Raw genomic sequence first — 22,376 nt, forward strand, 5'->3', positions numbered from 1 at the left:
CTAGCTGTGTAGGGATCGTCGCACACGACTCCTAGTTGTGTAGGGATCGTCGCACACGACTACTAGCTGGGTAGGGATCCTCGCACACGACTTCTAGTTGTGTAGGGATCGATGCACACGACTACTAACTGTGTAGGGATCCTCGCACACGACTACTAGCTGTGTAGGGATTGTCGCACATGACTACTAGCTGTGTAGGGATAGTCGCACACGACTACTAGCTGTGTAGGAATCGTCGCGCACGACTAATAGCTGTGTAGGGATCGACGCACAAGGCTACTAGCTGTGTAGAGATCGTCGCACACGACTACTAGCTGTGTAGAGATTGTCGCACATGACTACTAGCTTTGTAGGGATCGTCGCACACGACTACTAGCTGTGCAGGAATCGTCGCACACGACTAATAGCTGTGTAGGGATCGACGCACAAGGCTACTAGCTGTGTAGAGATCGTCGCACACGACTACTAGCTGTGTAGAGATTGTCGCACATGACTACTAGCTGTGTAGGGATAGTCGCACACGACTACTAGCTGTGTAGGAATCGTCGCACACGTCTAATAGCTGTGTAGGGATCGACGCACAAGACTAATAGCTGTGTAGAGATCGTCGCACACGACTACTAGCTGTGTAGGGATCGTTGCACACGACTACTAGCTGTGTAGGGATCGTCGCACGCGACTACTAGCTGTGTAGGGATCGTCGCACACGTACTACTAGCTGTGTAGGGATCGTGGCACACGACTACTAGCTGTGTAGGGATCCTCGCCCACGTACTACTAGCTGTGTAGGGATCGTCGCACACGACTTCTAGCTGTGTAGGGATCGTCGCGCACGACTACTAGCTGTGTAGGGATCATCTTGTGCGACTACTAGCTGTGTAGGGATCGATGCACACGACTTCTAGTTGTGTAGGGATCCTCGCACACGACTACTAGCTGTGTAGGGATTGTCGCACACGTACTACTAGCTGTGTAGGGATCGTGGCACACGACTACTAGCTGTGTAGGGATCCTCGCCCACGTACTACTAGCTGTGTAGGGATCGTCGCACACGACTTCTAGTTGTGTAGGGATCGATGCACACGACTACTAACTGTGTAGGGATCCTCGCACACGACTACTAGCTGTGTAGGGATTGTCGCACATGACTACTAGCTGTGTAGGGATAGTCGCACACGACTACTAGCTGTGTAGGAATCGTCGCGCACGACTAATAGCTGTGTAGGGATCGACGCACAAGACTAATAGCTGTGTAGAGATCGTCGCACACGACTACTAGCTGTGTAGAGATTGTCGCACATGACTACTAGCTTTGTAGGGATCGTCGCACACGACTACTAGCTGTGTAGGGATCGTCGCACACGACTACTAGCTGTGTAGGAATCGTCGCACACGACTAATAGCTGTGTAGGGATCGACGCACAAGACTACTAGCTGTGTAGAGATCGTCGCACACGACTACTAGCTGTGTAGAGATTGTCGCACATGACTACTAGCTGTGTAGGGATCGTCGCACACGACTACTAGCTGTGTAGGGATCGTCGCACATGACTACTAGCTGTGTAGGGATCGTCGCCCACGACTACTAGCTGTGTAGGGATCGTCGCCCACGACTACTAGCTGTTTGTGTCCCATAGGACACGTGTGTATCGTTGCACACGACTACTAGCTGTTTGTGTGTGTGTGAGTGATGTGTACCTGACTTCGATGCACTTGGGTTTATTTATGACTTTCTCAGTGCCTTTATATATATTTTCAAATATTGTTTTATTTTATAACATTACTGGACAATGTACGTTAATTAGTAATTCGTTGAGAAAACAATATTACAGGAGTACATCACACACACACAAATACCAATATCTACCAGAGTTGTCATTCCTAACACAATTGACGAAACCATACGCGCGGGGGAAATTTACGCGGACGATCCAGCTCCGCGTAACAAGCGTAAATTAACCCCATGCGTAAAATTCCTCGTTTACAGTAATTGGAAAACAAGAGTGTCTTCAGGGAGCCATCTTGGATTTTTACAGTTCAAGTTTGCTATTTTCATATCTTTATATCATGGGAAAATACATTCCCAAATGGGAAATTCATTCTCAAGTTGTTTTCAACTTCTTGAGTATTTACATATTGGCAACCAATGATAATAAGTTTATCATGCTGACAGTAGGTGGTATCAGGTAGAACATGTATTATAGATGACCTTGACCTGTAACAACCATCAGTCAATGAGACTTGATGACCTTGACCTGTAAAAACCATCAGTTAATATGGCTAGATGACCTTGACCTGTAACAATTATTAAGAGACTGGATGACCTTGATCTGTTTCAACCATCATTATGAGACTGGATGACCTTGACCTGTAACAATCATCATTATGAGACTAAATGACCTTGACCTGTAACACTCATCAATATGAGACTGGATGACCATGACCTGTTACAACCTTCAGTCGATGAAACTGGATGGTCTTGACCTGTAACAAACATCAGTAAAAGAAACTGGATGACCTTGATCTGTAACAACCATCAGTCTGAGACTTGATGACCTTGACCTGTAACAACCATCAGTCTGAGACTTGATGACCTGACCTGTAACAACTATCAGTCTTGAGACTAGATGACCTTGACCTGTAACAACCATGAGTCAATGAGACTAGATTACCTTGACCTGTATCAACCATCAGTCTGAGACTAGATGACCTTGATCTGTATCAACCATCAGTCTGAGACTTGATGACCTTGACTTGTTACAACCTTCAGTCTGAGACTAGATTACCTTGACCTGTAACAACCATGAGTCAATGAGACTAGATGACCTTGACCTGTATCAACCATCAGTCTGAGACTGGATGACCTTGATCTGTAACAACCATCAGTCTTAGTCTTGATGACCTTGACCTGTAACAATCATCAGGCAATGAGATTAGATGACCTTGACCTGTAACAGAACAACTTGAGAAGGTACAAGTATACCTCTTTCAAAGAAAGATAGAAAAGAGTGAAATTCAAATTGAAGGAATCTTTCTCAATCTCTAATGGAATGTCATTTTCTCTTCTTTCTAAACAACTTTCTTCTTCCTAATGTTTCCCTTGACAATGCCTCACTTTTGACCTTTAGTTGAGCGCTTGCCCCTGTGAGGAAGGCTTTGGGTTCTGTCCCCTGGCCAAAACATAACAAGAGTCTGTAAAAAGGGTAGTTTCTACTCCTGCTTAACGCTCAGCAATTAAGGAGTGGGACGACTGGTTCACCCGTTGTCAGTATAATGTGACCAGGTGGGGTGTCCTGCTGGATGTCTTCGGCAGTATGTTTCAGTGAGGTAGCATTATAAAGTTGGCATCTGTTCTGTGCTATTACAAGGAGACAAACACGAACATATCGCAGCCTCCCAAAAGCACTCGCATACACTACACGCATGCATGCACATAGGGGAGGCCGTACTTAAATGACCATAGCTGATCATCTCTGTACCCATCCATCCACATTCTCGCCTCGCCTGTTATTATGATGTATTCTAATGATCCTTTTAGATCTAGAATTGTTTCCTACGAGAGGTTTAGTAATTCCTATAAATATAACATCCTTGATTTTTGTTGGGCCAGTGACTACCTCACTTTTGACAACTTTTGGTCGCTCGAGCAAGACTTTAACCGGCATTGGCGAGCAGGCTACCATCCATTTCAAGCACTGCTGCACAACAAGGGAACAAGGGATCCTACATATAAAGTTTGAGAAAGATCCCTTTGGTACTTCCCGAGAAATAGTGATAACAAACTTTCACTATCAAAATCCAAGATGGCTGCCTGTCGGCCATGTTGTTTATCCAATCAGTCTCAAAAGTTGCACTGCACAGCTAAGGACCAAGGGGAACCTACATATAAAATTTGAGAAAGATCCCTTTGGTACTTCTTGAGAAATACCGATAACAAGAATTGTTTAAGGAGGGACGGACCACGGACGCAGGGTGCTAAAAGTAATACTGGTAATTAAAATAATTTGTTCATTGTTATTTATATCAGCGTGTTGGAAAAATTCCAGAACATGTGGTTTTTGCTGTCATAATTATCAGTAAATTCTACTTTCACTTTCAAATAATTCGAGCATATTCCTAAGAACTATCTTTATACTACATCCTAGCTAACGGTATCATAACGTTACAGTTAATAGGATGAAAGAAGTTTATAAATAGTCATGATTTACCTATTTTGCAACGAGAAGTTTCGTTATATTTTGTCCCATAAGCGTAAAAATATTTGCCGCACTATGTCAAATACGATCATGTATCATTTCCATTTTTAGATAGCAATTAACTGCACGTTTTTTTAAGACTAAAATGTATGACCAGCAAGCGAAGGTCGATCTATTGTTTTCTGCTGATGGAGGTGAAGCGAGGTCTGAAAAATTTACCTGGAGTGGACAGATGATCACCTCGGGCGATGTACAGTTAGCCGGACCTATTGTTTAATTGTCCATGTGTTTCACTAGGACAACTTACCTGAGTTTTTACCTTATAAAATCCCATTCACGGCAGAAAAAAAATATCATAATAAGCGGAGTCCCACCTTTGACCATATAAACGAATTTTTTTAAATCGGTACATGTGAAATGTATCATATTATCATATGCTTGAAAATTTCTCGCTATCACATTGGTCGGATTCTATACACGTGACCAGTCCTCAAATTTCTAAATATTTTAACCTATATGGAAATTCCACTGAACATGTTGTAGCGCATGCGCAGTTAGACCGGATTGTGAAATGTCAGACGAAAACAGAAAATGGCGGATGGCGAACTCTTCGCCTCCGTTACATCTGAAAATTTCTCAAAGATAAAGATGCTGGTAACATAAAAAGGACACCGAAAGCAGTGAGTGTCCTCCATGCTTACCTTAAAGAAAAAATCTTAACGATGTCTCCGAAAACCGAACTGTTGGATTCAACCCTGGCTAAATTTTGCACGGAGGCTCGTTCAAGTAAATGTTAACTATACAAAATCCGTTTGTTGGGGCAAATAATAAAACAGTTATGGGCTTTTGTGCTGGTAAATATGATGTGAAATGAACCTGAAAAAGTGATATTGACCTCGGCTACGTCTCGGTCAATATCACTTTTTCAAGTTCATATCGCATCATATTCACCAGCACAAAAGTCCATAATTGTATAATAACCGATATCATAATAGGTGGGTTCCACTGTATATAAACAAACAAACAAACAACAGGTATATATAAAATTATTGAATTTATTGTATTTACATTTTATATACATTAAAATATGCTGGCAAATTCATTAGGTAAAACTGTTTTTTATGCATATTGTTTGTACAAATTTCTTCAACAGTATCACAAAAATATATTTCACCAATTTGTGAATGATGCTTCATATACAACACAAGTATACAAAATGTCACAGACGTGATCAAGTCAACACTGTACACTTGTGTCTTTGGGTGATTTCTGTAGAAACAAGAATCCCAAGTAATGCATTTTCTAACACAATCTAATTAACACAAAATTCTCCAGGGTATTGGAGTGTCGGTATTTAATCCGAATGTTCTTAACACCACTGGAGAAATTAATGGCACAGTAGAAGTGCCTCTGTGTAATATACTAGTCAAAAATATTCAAAACAATACAACTTCAAACTTTGAATCAATATAAATTCAAACATCTATAAAAGTGCCACACAACTATTGAATTTTAAACAAATCAAATAGTCCTTATATTTTTAAAGGCTTTTACTAAAATTAATTCTTTCAATGAACAGTAACATATTTAACATAATTACATTAACAGTGTAAAATCTAAAACATCAATTTATTTGCAATGGCATTCAATAAAATCATAACAATGGGGTTGTTTTACAGTTCTTGTAGATCAGATTTTGCATCTAAAATATTATCTTTTTAAAACATTGAATTTGAAACTGGAATTATATTACATACCAGTACAAATAATAATTCTATTTTAACACCTACGTTTTGGAAAAATTGTTTAACCTATGGAGCGTTTATAAAATATTGATTTTGGTAGTAAAATTATAAAATTAATGGACAGATTTGAAAACAGACATTACATGGGTTAGTAAACTGAAACTTGGTGAAAAAATATTTAATGAAATACAAATCACTGGATCTGAATAGGACCCTACAGACACCAATCAACGTGTCATTACCAGACCACCAATGACATTGAAGAAGTCTCTGGATCTGACAAAATATCTTGCCAGCTTGTTAGATTTGAGAGAACTAATGTTGACAGGAGATCCGTGACAAATTATCAGATCTGCTAACAAGCAGATGACATACCAATTAACACGGGAAATATTATGAAAGACAGTGAAAGTTCTGTTAACAGACAACAGTGATCACAGAACGGAGAGGTATACCACACACAGCCCAGCACACTATACATAACACATGGATGGACTCTATACATTACAATCTCTATTAAATTTTCTATCATCTTGATACTATTCACCAAGTTCTCAGATAAGACCAACTACTAATATGAACTAATTTTCGTAACATACTTTCTAGGTAAAAACTACCCATTCAAAAGCAGACATATTATACATCTGGATCTTCTCCAGAAGTCGCCTGAAAGGCCAGGTAAAGTTACGGAAAGTTTCCAACACTTATCTATATCATTAGGATTTCTAAATTGACTCAAAGTTCAAGATGTTTGATACTAAATGGGGCCCCGATTCCTTGATATAAGATTTGTTAATGGGAGATTAGGCAAAAATCTTATGAAAGGACTATGGGATTTCAGGGTCATTTCTGGCCTCATCGGGGATTTAGAATTAGAATACCCGGGAAAATGAAGTACACAAATATGAAATTTCAAATTCATTCAACAACTAGTTAAGGAGATATGGCATTATAAAGAGAGACATAAACCTGCATTTAATAATGTCTGTTGTGCACTATTTGGTTGAAAATTGGCAATTTTGAAGAAAATTTACTAAACTCTCTTCAATTTTTAAAAGCCTACACATGCACCAAGGAAAAGAATATTTGACATAATTAAACATTGTCATACTCGTGTCCATTCGTAGAAAGGAAATTTTGTTTGTCACATGCAGAGGCTTTTATTTCTACAAGCTAACTGTCCAAAAACACCATATTTTGGCTATTTCTGCATAGCAATGCAACATTGTTGCTATGGTTATAATAGGACATCTATGGATGCACGTTGAAAAAAATCTGCACCAAGAAAGATAGCCCGAATAAACCAATATGAGGTTTATAACAGAAATTGGTAAATAAATTCATGTTGAAATTTTTTACATTTCATGAGGCGAAAATTGACCCATAACCCCCAAATCCCTCTCACATATATTTCATTCAATAAAATTCAAAATAAAAACAAGTGTTTAAACTTTAATTCAAACCTATATTTCACATGTTCATATAATGACACAGATTCACAGAAAGAAATATTCAACACTCACATGAGAATTGTCATTTGACACAGAACAGTGAAAGGGTTATCCCTGAGAATTTATGTCTGTAAAAAAAACTAAAAACTTGCCAATATCTACAAATTTTCGGCCACAGAATTTCTGTGAAAACCTGTAGAATCAGCAATGCATACATAAACACATCAACATACAGACATCAAAATTACAATTATTGGTAAGTAAAATGAACTCCCACCCAAGTACATCCAATAAGAGTGCAGGTTGAAAAGCAAGTGTCCTATCTATATCTTAAATTAAGTAGCACTTCTAAATACAATTGAATATCTATATTTCTAAATAAATAGTCTATAAAATTTAACAATATTCATATGTAGACAAAACTCAAATCCTAAACTGAGAAACGTCTGCATCAGGCTACTGTTTTCTTTTTCAACAATACTTGCAATATTTTGATACCAACTTTTTATAAAATAAAATTGCCAACATTTATAGAATGCACAGTAAAATCAATTTTAGTAAAGAAATAAATACTTTTAGAGCAATTTGGAGCCTTTACCGAGGATAATTTGAAAAATCTTTCCTCTGGGCATTATTTGAATAGAGTGATCTCCCTTTAGCTATCCTAAACTAATGTAGAATGTTCATATAAGGAGGAGTGGGGTCTGAGAGCCATAAATAATTGATAATATATGCGTGGTTGTGTCTGAAGTAATTGTCATATAAATTTATTTACAAAGACTCGAGCAAAAGCTAACTGTAGATTGTTCTATTTGATAAATGTCTCGAAAAGTCCCTTAATTCCCCATCCCCAATATCTTAATTCCCCATCCCCAATATCAAAATTTCTGCAATAGCCTAGACAAAACTGTCGATGATTTCAGAGAGGACAACACCTAAGTTTGGTTGATCCTAAGATATCCTTCTTGAATATTGAAGTACTGAATAGTGTAAAAAGTTTTGTCATAGAAATCTTTGGAGATATGAAGTGAAAGTTTTTCTAATTCTTACTTTTTCTTTCTGAAATCTGCACAAGACACTTCTGTTTGGGAAAAAAATGTAATTTAATTGGAGACACTGTGACAGTACTTAAGTTTGCATTGATAAACCATGGAAAACAGTTGATGTAACTAATAGCAAAGGAACTAATCAATCACACCACAAAGGATTTGCATAAATTTTTCAACAGTGAACAACAACGTATTTCATTAATAATCACTTGGTAATTTTAAAAGTACATTACTTTCATACTTTTAAAATTGCCAACACAATAGAAATTTTTAACAATCATCACAAGAGAAACAGAAAATAATTAATTCAATAGTATACATGGACAGAATCTCTGAAAATTATCATTAATAAAGCATTCTAACCAATAATAACCTCCCATGTCCAACTGGTCAATATCACAGTGATGTACATTGTCTACAGATCATCCTGTGTATAACAGAGCATAATGTTAACAGTTTCTTGCTTTGAGGGTATGTATGTCTTGTCCTCACATTAAAAAAATATTGAACAACCAATAAAATCTAATCGTATTTAATTAAAACTTCATTATTTTCTAAAATAAATTGTTACCTTTCAGAATTTAAAGGTAAAATATTTGTACTAGACTTTTCTTTATAACCTAGCTATGACACTGTATCAGCTACGACACTGTATCAGCTACGACACTGTATCAGCTATGACACTGTAACAACATCACACATGAACCGACACCACATGTTGAATGATGTCGTTAACACACACACGATACATTTAGGAATTGATCAACTAAGATTTACAGTCCTGCAGCTAAAGTTAAAGCAAAACAATGTGTTACATTTACAGACCAAACCTGGACCGAGAAACTTGCTATAAAATTCTTCACTTGGATACTCGGTGTGAAATTACCGGCCATAACATCCCCAATAAATATCGGCCATAACATCCCCAAATAGATTCAAATTGCTGACGAACCACCATGATCAAGCGAACATTTAATACTGGATTTTACCATTAAATCAACATAACATAAAAAAATCAAAATTAGCATGATCATTCGTAAATAAATTCACTTAAAAATTATTCAAATTAATATAAAAATATCCAAACTGTCTATTGATAAAAGTTCACAGTACAGGATATGTGCATTTATCATTATGTTATAATTATTGCATAGGAAAGAAGGCAATTTTATATTAAATTAAAATATCATTCAGTTATCATTCAGTTTAAAAATTCAAACTGGATTAATGACAGGTAGACATTTAATAATAAGGATGCGAGATTAAAATTTGAAAATCATTGCATGGTTTCTCAGTTGTTCATGAAAAAATTCTAAAAAAATGATTTATGGTCAAATTTAAAAATTTGGAAATGAGGATCACAGATTTTAATATATTCCACAATAGTTATAGTTCAAAATAATTTACATGGTGTATCAGATGTTGTTTTTTGCTTAAACTAATTCCACGAGTCAATAAAATATCCAAGACATTGTTGATAATATCCCAACAAACTGTATGAAGTTTCCGATACAGCATCCTCAAAAATCTTATATCTAAAAAAAACGGTTCAAGATTTAGGATACAGCATCCAGTCTCAAGGTTTTGGAATGGAGGATTTACATTTCAGTCTGGCTAAATTTTTGAGCTAGAGGAATTGCCGACCAGATTATTCTGAGCTGCACTTGATGAATAAATTAAATGTTAGCCTATGTACAGGGATGTCAATAGCACTGTTAGTGTCGACATAACCGCTTGACTGTTGCCATGTCAACTGGGGAATCAGCCTTTCGCTTGGTACCTGCTATACGTGTCAGTTTCACATACTTTTTGTTCTCTACCTGTCCTGCACTTCGCAGAATTTTGTTCACTCCTCCAGACTTCAACCTCAGGCCGCTGCGAAGCCTTGTGGCTGTCCGCAACACAGCACTGTTTGCAGCATGCGGCAAGTGGCGGGCCTGCGAGGAATTGTTGGTATTGGACTTGCCACTTGACCTGAGTGACTGGCCTTTGGCTGATTGGACTTGATTATGAGAATGACGTCTTAAATGTGCCTTGTTCAGATCAGAGCTTGTTTTCACCCTCAGATTGCCTGAGCCAGCATTAAAAATGCCCTTCATTGCACCACGAAGCCCTTCCTTTATACAGTCCCGTGCGGCTACAAGCCTGTTACTAGACTGTAGCTGACTGTCAATTAACACTGGCATGGACATGGCACGCTTGTCACGTACCAGTGCACCACTTGCTGATTTTTTGTCTCTAGCCATAACGTCGCATGTATTCTGCAATTTCTGTATTGACTGCATCACTGTTGCTGCATCAGGCGTTCTGGTGTGGGATGTACCTGAATTGCCAGATGAAGAGTGTCTCTGTCTTGTACGCGTACATGGTAAGAATTTCACAGGAAATGTCTTTTTAAGGACAAGAGATCTGTTTTCGGAACTCTGTGTGTTGGAGGTATTAACCACAGTAGTCTTTGTAGGCGATACATCCACCGTAGGCATGTTGTGCGAGATTGTCGACATGTTCATTCTGTCTTCAATTTCCTGGTCAATGGGTCCCACAGGACTGGGATCAAAGGTGGCCCTGTGGTTGACACTTCCAGCCTGGACACTGTCGTCCAGACTGGGGGAGGCACCTCCTGAAAGACTCAGGTCATCAGACAACAATGACTTGACTGCCATACCTACTCCCTCAGCCATGTCCTTCCACGATCTTTCCCCAGACTCCTGACACTTGTCTCCCTTTACAGGAGCTTTTTGACTTGAAGGAAGTGGGATAGAACAGGGAGCCTCCTCTCTCTCCCCGGACTTCCTGGGCGATGTGCGCATACCTGTCTTATTACCTTCAATCAGTTTTCTCCCTAGTTCTGTGTTCACAACATTCATTTCTCGAAGTTTCTTGAAGTGTTCCTCACGTTTTCTTTTTAGTATGGACAGTTTGCGTGGACCCAGGGAGTCGATGAGTACCACTACACAGCTGGTATTATCGGCCTTCATCGACCGCGCACGCCACTTACTGAGGGCTCGGTTCACCAGTTTTTCTGCAGGATTGATCCAGTAGGAAACTGATGCTTGCTGAAATGGTAAAGTAATTCATAATGATTTCGAGACTGTAATGAAACAACAAGTTTTTCCTAAACAACTTTGAAACAGTTTATATTCTATATGAAATGTTGAATTATATCAAACCACTTCATGCAGAGTGAAAACTGCCAAGAGAATATGACTTCAAACATGCAAGGAAGGGAAGTGCTGCTCAAGGGGCTATAAAAAGGGAGTAAAATCCACAAGTTTTACTCCAAAGAATTGTAGTCCCAAACTTTAGCAAGTGTGTATGAAATATTTTTCCCACATATTTTTCAAACAAACTAGAACACTGACAGGTCAGTAAGGGCCCCGTCTTGTTGCAATATATCCCCCATAATCATCAAGAAGCTATCTGCCCATATAGCTGAGCTTGACGTTTGATATTTGGACTTCAAAAAGAATCACAAGGAAGCTAAATATACATTTTACATGTACTATGATGTGAGTCTTGTTTCCTTCCACCTCCATATTTGCTGGGCTAACAGAAATGTAAATACCGGTGCAATACTCATTTGTTAGCTTTGATTTGTTTTATTTCACCTTATATACCTCCTCCATCAAGAGCCAGGGTCAAAGTCAGAGATCCACTTTGTCTTTGACCTTTGGACCCAAATGACCTTGACCATTAATCCAGTGACCCTGATCTTTGGTCAGTTGACTTATTCTTGAATTCCGAATAATTTTGCTTCTTAATATCATAACAAAATGTTCATCAGTGAAAATACAAAACTTGAACTTGACCCTTTGAACCCGTACCTGGACTTAAAGTCAGTTGACTCTGTGTTAAGTTCTGAACAACATTGCTTCATAATGTCATAACAAAATGTTCATCAGTGAAAATACAAAACTTGAACTTGATCCTTTGAACCCGTACCTGGACTTAAAGTCAGTTGACTCTGTGTTAAGTTCTGAACAACATTGCTTCATAATGTCATAACAAAATGTTCATCAGTGAAAATACAAAACTTGAACTTGACCCTTTGAACCCGGACCTGGACTTAAAGTCAGTTGACTCTGTGTTAAGTTCTGAACAACATTGATTCATAATGTCATAACAAAATGTTCATCAAGGAAAAGGTACAAAATGCAACCTTCACCTTTGACCCAGTGACCTTGACCTTTGGTCAATTGACTCCTTGTTTAATTCTGAGCTACATTGCTTCAAAGTGTCATAGCGAAATGTTCACCAGTGAAAAGCTACAAAATTTGACCTTAACCCCTGACCTGATGACCTTGAACTTTGGTCAGTTGACTCCTTGTTTAATTCTGATCAACTTTGCTTCATAATGTCATAACAAAATGTTCATCAGTGAAAAGATGTAAAATTTGACCTTGACCTTTGAACCTAATGACCTTGACCTTTGACCTTGACTTTTAACCTCAATGTGTATTTTTGTAAACTGAACATCTTGACCAAGTTTCATGTACATAGGTCAATAAATACCAGTTATCAGCCAGGAACAAAATTCGTGGACGGACAGACAGACAGTGATTACTATAGGGCACCGGTATCTCCGATACAGGGCCCTAATTAAGTACAAGTGTAATTACTGATTGAAGTCCCAATATACAGCAATCAGCCAAAAGGTAATGTCATCTGAAGTACAGCATTACACCATTGTCTTGGAATGCAATCAGTCTTACAGGTAAAAATCATGCATCATTCAGGGGTGTGCATTTCTATATATAGCCCGACAACCTGGACTATTCAATTTCAGATCAGACTAATGAAAACTTTCAAAATTTACTATGAAACTATCCTATAGGTAAGGCTTTTGAATTTTTAAAAAATCTGCCTCCAGACTTGAACTCTTAATATGAAATTGTACACCCCTGATAATGTATTAAGTGTGTAACGGCTAAAACATGTCATATTTGCACGGGGAAGGAACTGCCTAAATTCATGTGGGATTGCAGTGGATATGTGGCATCAGTTAAAAATAAGTTTATAGACAGGAACTGTGTCTGTTATATACCATATGGGCTATGTCCCTGCAACCTTCCATACCTCTCCCACCTACATATGTACATAGGATAGACTCGTTTATTGTTATTTTAGTAAATCATGAGATAAAATCTAGGAAAGTCAAAGGCTGTTTACAAGTGCTATTGAACATAGTCATTGAGCTACCTTGACAACAATAAGTTTTTCATTGATAAAGACAGTACTCTTTCATCAAGTCTAGACACTGATGCTCTAGTGGGGTGCACCTGTACAACAAAGTTATCAGTGACAACAAGTATTTTGACCTGTTTAATATCAATATATGAATATTTGGGCAACAATACTATTATAGAAATGTTCCAAGGCGCCTGATGGCTCAGTACTGACTCAGCACCTCGGAGAATTACTTTGTTAGCACGGCTCCCTCAGGAGAGTTGTTTGTAAATGACCACATAAGTTCCTTACTGCAGTACAACTTACAGGATCATGGATGACTTTGTACTCAAACTGGTACTCTAGGTCCACCACCACGGAAATGGCTTCCTCCGCAGAGATCATGTTCCACAGGCCGTCCGAGCCAATCACAAGGCACTTGTCACGTGTGGGGTCGAGGGGGTGTACCGAAACATCTGGCTCGGGCGAGACAACAAACTCCTCATTTAGGTAGTTGTAGCTCCATAGATCTCCTGTAACAACATACAGGAACAGTGCATTCAAACAACTAGGACTTTCTAAACACAGATCATGAGAATATTGCTATTAGTATGACATGTTATAGGTTGTTCCTCGATGGACGCTTTTATAAATTATAAACAGGTACCGATTTCCTGCTTTGTTGGAAATGGAGCTAAATACAAAACCTAACCAACATGAATGAAGCAGAAAATTTTGGTCACAAGTGACCTACATATACATTAGATATATATATATATAGGATCTTACATGAGTTTCCATTTCATATGAGATTTATGAAACGTGTCTAAGAATTTTTCAATTTAGCGAGCCTCTGGTGAGCTAAAATGAAAAACTCTTAGACACGTTTCATAAATTTCGTTTAAAATGAAAACGAGCGTAAGATCCTTTTATCAAATAATCAAGATGTACTGGTCCTAGGCGTGACGTCACAATTGAAACAATTGAAACTTACAACCAATCACAGGGCTGATAGGTCCTATTACATGGGTTACAATCACAAAAATGTATGACATGGGTATATTCACTGGATAACACAGTACATTATGTGATGATTATATATATTGGACATTATCAGTGACGTACTCCTCAACATGTATGCACATATTCAGTTTGAGGACTATGTTAAATTCGAGCATCATAACAATGGAAACACAAATTATAACCAAGACGTCAGGGACGAACCTATGAAAAAGGCGAACTGAAAGCTACCTTCACTAATAGGCACTATGTTGCAAGACATATATACTAATTTTACTGATTTCAGATAAGAACTCCTTTTTCAAACTGTAAACTGTAACACGTAGACAATTTTGCAAATAATGTAGGCCACATATCAAGCTATTCAATACAGTGTGTATATATACAATCTATAGAAGGCAAAACATCCCGAGTTGAAATATCCAATTTCATCACATCATTGCACAGGGAAACTTGACAGACCTAGAGAGACCAGTCGGTCTTGAAACATAACGGCGTTGTCACATGTTTAATACATACACTGTTTGTGTATAAAGTAAAACTTTGACATTACATATTTCCAAACCATTACATATTTCCTAACTGATCAGGAATCTTATTGAAGACATCTGAGCATTCTTATGTCTCTTGTGAGTTCATACCTAGACTTCGAGCAACAGCCAGGAACGGTATTCTGTCGATTGGTGTGCTGCGCCTAATTGGTCCTTTGTGGTTGACCTTTGGCCTATTCCAGACGACTCGCTGGACTCCAGACTTGGCCACCACTTGACCACCACATTCCTCGATCCTCTTCTTCTCGGCTGGACTGTCTGGCTTATGGTCCTGGCAAATATAATCAGCATGAAGAACTGTATCAAATTTATGTATATATACAAGTTCTGGAAAAATCCTCCCAATACTAAAATATTTACACCATTATTATACTTAGAATTAACTGAAACTGAAAATGTTATACAATTCTACAGTACAAAAACCAAAAGGGAAATTTAATTCAGACCTGGGGAAAATATTATTCACCTCCAAAAGCTGTTCAGCTTGTTTTTGCATTGTGATATCATATAAAATGGCATCACACGTACGCATGTACCTATGTAAACAGCACTAGTGTCACAATATGAAGATCAGACACTCAAAATATTTTGAATCTTAAATTTCTTCAAAGTTAGTAAAATTGCCTCAATTTGGGAAGATTTCTAGCTTAAAATTTGAATAAAAAAAATATTCAGTGCCCCATTTATAACACCAGTGTCATTTCTTACAATGGTCAGCATAGTTCCCCTCGGTCTGATGAACTTCTCACACTTGCTGTCGTCGAAGCCAAGCGCAATGCCAGAGTCTCCCACATGGCCGATGTACAGCTTGGAGTTCTTAATGATACCTATGGTACATGTTGTACCTGCTGTACTGGGCAGACCACTCATCGTCTTTGGCCATTTATCTGAAGATAAATTAAAGCGAGGAAAACATAAGGTATACATGTATGTATAAAACTATTTGATATATATTGGTAATGGTAGTGATAACTTGATTATATAACTTATATATATTAAAGTTATCACTAATAAGCTTATAATAAGCTTGCATGATCAGTGAATTGTCCTACACAACGGTGACATGATGTACACGTGCAAGTTAAGCTCTGACATGATGGAACAAAGTCTCTTTGGCCAAAGATCGAAACCTGTGGGTTTCTAATTTGTGAAGTTGGTCAAAACCTAGCTATCACATTAGAATTTGCAAAATTTTATCCAAGTCGCCCTTTTGGGAATTGGGAGAATTCAAAATTAATACACAGAAAATGGTTATTTTACATTTAGGCTAATTTAGCATAAATCAAAAATGATAAAAAAAAAAAATATTTTACAATACATTATTTCATATTTGAATGATGCTAGTTCTTGTACTGTCATCTGATGAATACAAGCTGTGAAATGGTGTTTTTTTTACTTTTTAATTGACAAATTTTGAAGAGAACTCCAATTTTAATAGTCATTTGGATTAAAATTTGCCTCCATGACCAAAAAGCCAAGAATACTTTTCTTCTCTATACAATATAAGTGTATGCAAATTCACAATAAAAGTATTTTGAACAATGGAAATAAACTGCCAGGTATTGTTTACCTTATAAGACTTGTTTTACATCATAGTAAAATTAGTTTTTAGCCAACATAATTATACATCAGAAAATGAAAAATTGGCATGGGGGGAAAAAGTCAGGAATATCATGTGATGTGTCATCATATTACAGCACTTTTCATAATTCAGGGTCTAAAATGACATTTCAATAACTATTTGTCCCCACACCTGACTAAGCAGATAAGGATCACTTTGTACACCTATAGATAGCTCTGATGCAATATATGTCCTGATCAGAGCTATAGCAGTTCTAACTATATATAGCTAGATAGTGCACATGTGGGGATGATCACTGTCAAGCCATTTATATATATATATACTGTATGTCCTGATCAGTTAGACAGCAGTTCTAACTACGGTATATATATAGCTAGCTAGTGTACATGTGGGGATGATCACTGTCAAGACATTTATATATATATATACTGTATGTCCTGATCAGTTAGACAGCAGTTCTAACTACGGTATATATATAGCTAGCTAGTGTACATGCGGGGATGATCACTGTCAAGACATTTATATTATACTGTATGTCCTGATTAGTGAGACAGCAGTTCTAACTACGGTATATATATAGCTAGCTAGTGTACATGCGGGGATGATCACTGTCAAGACATTTATATTATACTGTATGTCCTGATTAGTGAGACAGCAGTTCTAACTACGGTATATATATAGCTAGCTAGTGTACATGCGGGGATGATCACTGTCAAGACATTTATATTATACTGTATGTCCTGATTAGTGAGACAGCAGTTCTAACTACGGTATATATATAGCTAGCTAGTGTACATGTGGGGATGATCACTGTCAAGACATTTATATATATACTGTATGTCCTGATCAGTGAGTCAGCAGTTCTAACTATCACTGTAAAGATAATATATGCTGATCCTATGCATTGTAACATATTTTTCCAATGTCATGCCTAGGCTAGAAATACTTGTATTTCTGGTAACATTTTTATAATCTAAAACTTGTAAATTTAAAACTGCAAAAAGATAGTGAGTCTGAGAACAGAAATATTTGCCTACCTATATATATATAGCTATTGCTACGTATACTTGTAACCATTAATTCAGGCCTTTTCTTTTCACTGTTGAAGTATTACTAAACTGTGTAAATGCTTTATATGTATGAATATGCAAAGAAAAAATGTAAGTGTACTGTTATATATACAAATCTAACAGGGACAAGGGACAAAGTTTGTCACCAAAATCATACCAACTAATAAACAGTAACTTTTTAAGATAATTAAACAACAAAACTATGTATTTGTGGTAGTACATGTATCAAACCTTCAGTCTGACATCACAATATACATGTACTACCACAAATACATAGTTAAACCACAAATGTGATTGCAAGCTAAACTTCGACAAAATTTTAGGGTCATGGCTATAAATATTAAATAGCCCAGAGAACTAATTAACTGCTCCACTGCTATTGAAAGTTCTTCAAGCTGTATCATATATATCCTCAATAAATTGCATTTAAACTTGAAGCACTGATATGCAGATCAGTGATCTTAACTTTGGTATCTATTGTAAAATTATAATTTACTCAAAAAATATTTACTCAACAAATAATTTACTCAAAAAATATCTTCTAATAGGATGGGAGTACATCTATTTTGATGCAATACATTTTCAATTCAAAAGGCAATTGACCCTATTCTCAAACTAGTGAAATAAAGCACTATCTACATGTATCACAAAAAAAATGGCTCTTTATTACTAAGCCGTCATCAGTGTACAGTGGTCAGTTGCGTGTTTATATAGTGTTACAAGTACATGTACAATGTACATGTACAGTCCTGTGTTTATAGTGTAGGGGTATTTCTGCCCAAGGCTAAGCGTGCTATTTATAGAGACTTGTAACACTTCTGTCTTCTCCTGTTCTAGATCACATGCCTCACTGGATAACATGTCCAGACTTGTTCTGAAGCAGTCACTACACAGATCTGACGAGGACAAATATACCTATAAACTAGCAATATATTAACATGTACACAATCTACCAAAATAGCTTATTGCTGATACATAAATTCATGGCTACACTTGATGACCCCTGTAATAATACCTGAGAGTGATACACTTGGTCAATAAATTAAATAATACACATGTTTATATGTATTATAGAGCTTTACAAAAATAACACTATGTACAATTTTTATAGAGACGATCAAAGGAAACAACAATTTCTCTACCATTTCCACAGAAAGATACTTTTTCTTAGTGGGAAATTTAAATATAGTCATCCATGGCCTTTAAACAGACCCTTGATTGATTGATAGGTTTTACTTCCGCTTCACTCTGAGTAATCTGAAAAAAATACCCAAAAAATACAGACCCTTACAGAGCCTCCATCAAAATATTGTTTTCTTTATTATTTACTTTTGACTATATCTAGCTGAAAAATATTACTTTGAGAATATTTTTAACTTGTTTCATTAATTGCAGATGTACATACATACACAGAATTGATAATTTCCATGTGTTCTGCTGTAGTGGTTTCCATTTTTATCAATCTACAGTATACTACATGTATTAAATTTGTATCCCAATTGACAATGTTATTATTGCAAAACTTAATATCACAATCAGTGACATTCTCTTCTGACAACCTGCAATATTTGTACATCATCTGAACCGAGTATGAATATGAAATGATTTTTTCTTAAATTCAACTGTAAAATATATTTCTTTCAGTTTACTGAGTGTAACGTTGTGTTTTGTTGCAAAATGCAATCAACACATTCATTAATTCATCAACATTAAACAATATAACATTTTTTGTATCATTAACCTTTCACAGGTCCAGTACACTCTGCCGGTTGAACTATATAGCTATAAAGACCAAGCTATATACACCTATAAATTATAGTTGTATTGAGCTATATTTTCTCAGATTTCAAATTTCATTAAATTAAAGCAAAGTCGCATAAAACAATAAGGTTTATGGTAATGTTGACTACAAAAAGCATACAGTTAGATGTTTATTTTCATTCTCATAAATGTAAAATTTACGATTTTTTTACATCATTATTTTTTAAAAAGAATACTTATATTTAATGTCTTTTGTTATCAACCTAATGATACAATCTTCTTTTAAAAGCGACTTTGTTTCGTTTTCCTTAAGGTAATAGGATTGTGTCGCCATTTCTCAGTAGAATTTCTTCACATTTTCTAGTTATATTGCTTTGACGTAAAGAAAATTTTCTGCCACCAAAAAAATATAGGTTGTCAGAATTTTAAGGATTTTAAATGGAAGTTTATGTAAAAAAGAGTGAATTTTGAAAACAAAATGAAACACAATTTTTTACAAAATAATGTCAATAAAAATGATACTGACATAGATTAGTACTGGATTAATTTATATCAATTTCATAAATGCTGAAAATGTGTCAAATTAATTATCTTTTTATGATAAAACCATATACACATAGTAATTGCATGTAAGAGTTATCGTTCTTGAAAAACTTCACAGTAGTGAAATAGGTAGCCGGTTTCCTGAAGTACAGAAAAATGGACACATGTGACTCATTGATTAAAAAACAACTGAATTAATGCCTGGATTGCTTTGAAATACTTTAATATTGAAAGAACACACTGTTCTGTCAATAAACAACATACAATATTCATCAGTTTAATATTAAACATTAGAATATGCGGAAATTGTGATACTGTCTCCTTACAATGGGTTTTCAACTAGGGATGTACTTCCTATTTCCGATGAGCAATACACTCCTATGACCTTAAAAAAGAAAATCACTTGAAAATAGCTCAAAAGACCTATTTCAGATAGGTCAATAGAGCTATTATAGGTCTTTACAGCTATATAGCTCAATCGGCAGAGTGTACTGGACCTGTTTCATATGAACAAATGAATTCTAGCTGTTTCAGTGTCCGATTGTTACAGTAAAGGATGTGACGGTACAAAATAATGTTCTTAAAAAGGTCACTATAAAATGAAAGTGACCATTAACTGTGACTAACTTGGAGTTTGATTATGTCCCCTTGAACACTGACTCCACACTTGTTTAAGTGTCGACCGATATATTGTACTGAAGGCCTACAGTTTTCCAGTTCCAATTACATGACCATTAGCAAGCGAAGTCGAGGCCGATCGAACTTTTATTGAATAAAAGTAGTATTAAAACTGAATTCGGTAAATTTAATTATATAACGTGTCAACCGTTACAGAACATGTAAGCAGAAACACCCCACATGTGCCTCAATCTTCGTGGAGCTTGAAAAACGCGCGCGATTAGATTCGAAAGTCCATGCCATTTTCTACCGTTTATCTGTTCAAATCACAACAATTTTGGCTTATAATCATTCACGGTAACATTTCTATATTAAAAGCATGATGACTTGCTTAAAATAGCCACGATTAGCAAAAAAACAGAGACATCCCGAGAAAAAATGCACCCTGTAAACACATAGACATCGTATACGTAGATTTGATATACATGTACGCAGGTCACCGTTTCAACAGAACAAACACCTCCAAACAACTTACCAACAACTCTCCACATCCCATGATGGGCATCAATAAATCCTGTTTTAATTGCCTCCAGTATATCATCGTCATTATCGCTCCAAAAACTTTCATACTTCGTAATTTCATCAAGGAGATTATCACGAGCAAACATTGACGCTTCGGAGCCGCCATGACCATCAAAAATTCCAAAATAAGCGAATTCAAACCCTCCTTCGTCATTTTTCACAAATCTTATGGCATGGTTATCTTCCATATATTTCCTTCCTCCTTGGTTGCTGTTTTCTGTAACCCTCAAGTTCACACCAATTTTGTAATTCGACATTTTGAATAGAGAGGGTTTGTCCCAGTGACGACTTCATGGAGAGGATATTACAATGATCCGTTTGTACACAGAATTTGATTGGCTAATCTACCACAACGACCTAGGTCAATCTATATATAGACCACAAATATTCCGCGAAAGTTATTTTACGAAATTGGCTATTGCGTGTTTATATGGAAGGAAATCTGTGACCACATTGTTGACGAGATAATTTGGTTTCCTATCATAAATTTCATACATGGGTTTATTACACATAGTTCATATAAAGCAAACAAATTAGGCGATACGAACTTGTCATTCAAAAATTTAGTCTGATGCAAAATTAAGTTGTTAGGCATTTTAGGGGAGACGGGCGGCCACGGCCTAATAGTAATATTTTTGGATTTGAGCATTTACAATTTTGGAGCTCCAATTTTGAGGATCTTTTCACACCAAAAAAATGGCGAGGAAAGGTCAATTAAAAAAAATCTAAAAGAGAGAAAGTTATAAAGTTTTTTTGGAAGAATAGAAAGGAAATCGTGACATAAGGAGGGGGTGGGGGGATGGCCGCTTTTTCAGATTGTTATAACCAGATGATACTGGGCTTTTCTTTTCACAAGTGGACACAACATAAGAAAAAAAATCGCATCGCTCCAAGGATTAAGTAATTATATAAGCATTTCACAAACAAACATTTTCCGCCTCGGCTAAACTTTGAATCCTGGTTTCATATAGGGTCAATTAATAAAATTAGTATATGATTGGCTTATATCAAAAGGTAACAGAAAAAAATCTGAAATAAGTTT

The 22,376-nt window shown here is 36.5% G+C and overlaps 1 protein-coding gene across 1 annotated transcript; it reads right to left on the bottom strand.

Annotated features, from left to right (window-relative positions):
• Nucleotides 1–7,380: 7,380 nt before the first annotated feature.
• On the bottom strand, nucleotides 7,381–21,649 carry LOC110452869. Its single transcript, XM_021501594.1, has 5 exons — nucleotides 21,288–21,649; nucleotides 15,887–16,065; nucleotides 15,269–15,449; nucleotides 13,935–14,140; nucleotides 7,381–11,497 (listed from the first exon to the last, which is right to left on the bottom strand). The coding sequence occupies exons 1-5, from the start codon at nucleotides 21,589–21,591 to the stop codon at nucleotides 10,157–10,159; spliced, it is 2,211 nt and encodes a 736-aa protein (XP_021357269.1). The 5' UTR covers nucleotides 21,592–21,649; the 3' UTR covers nucleotides 7,381–10,156.
• Nucleotides 21,650–22,376: the final 727 nt, after the last annotated feature.

Source organism: Mizuhopecten yessoensis, unplaced genomic scaffold (genome assembly GCF_002113885.1).
Source record: "Mizuhopecten yessoensis strain PY_sf001 unplaced genomic scaffold, ASM211388v2 scaffold785, whole genome shotgun sequence".
NCBI lineage: Eukaryota > Metazoa > Mollusca > Bivalvia > Pectinida > Pectinidae > Mizuhopecten > Mizuhopecten yessoensis.

What these genes read in the sequence shown, in the direction of transcription:
- LOC110452869 (XM_021501594.1), bottom strand. Translation starts at nt 21,591, where the DNA reads ATGTCGAATTACAAAATTGGTGTGAACTTGAGGGTTACAGAAAACAGC. An exon ending in TGGGATGTGGAGAGTTGTTG is followed by an intron (nt 16,066 to 21,287) that starts GTAAGTTGTTTG and finishes ATTTATCTTCAG; the next exon opens with ATAAATGGCCAAAGACGATG. An exon ending in ACAAAGTCATCCATGATCCT is followed by an intron (nt 11,498 to 13,934) that starts GTAAGTTGTACT and finishes TTACCATTTCAG; the next exon opens with CAAGCATCAGTTTCCTACTG.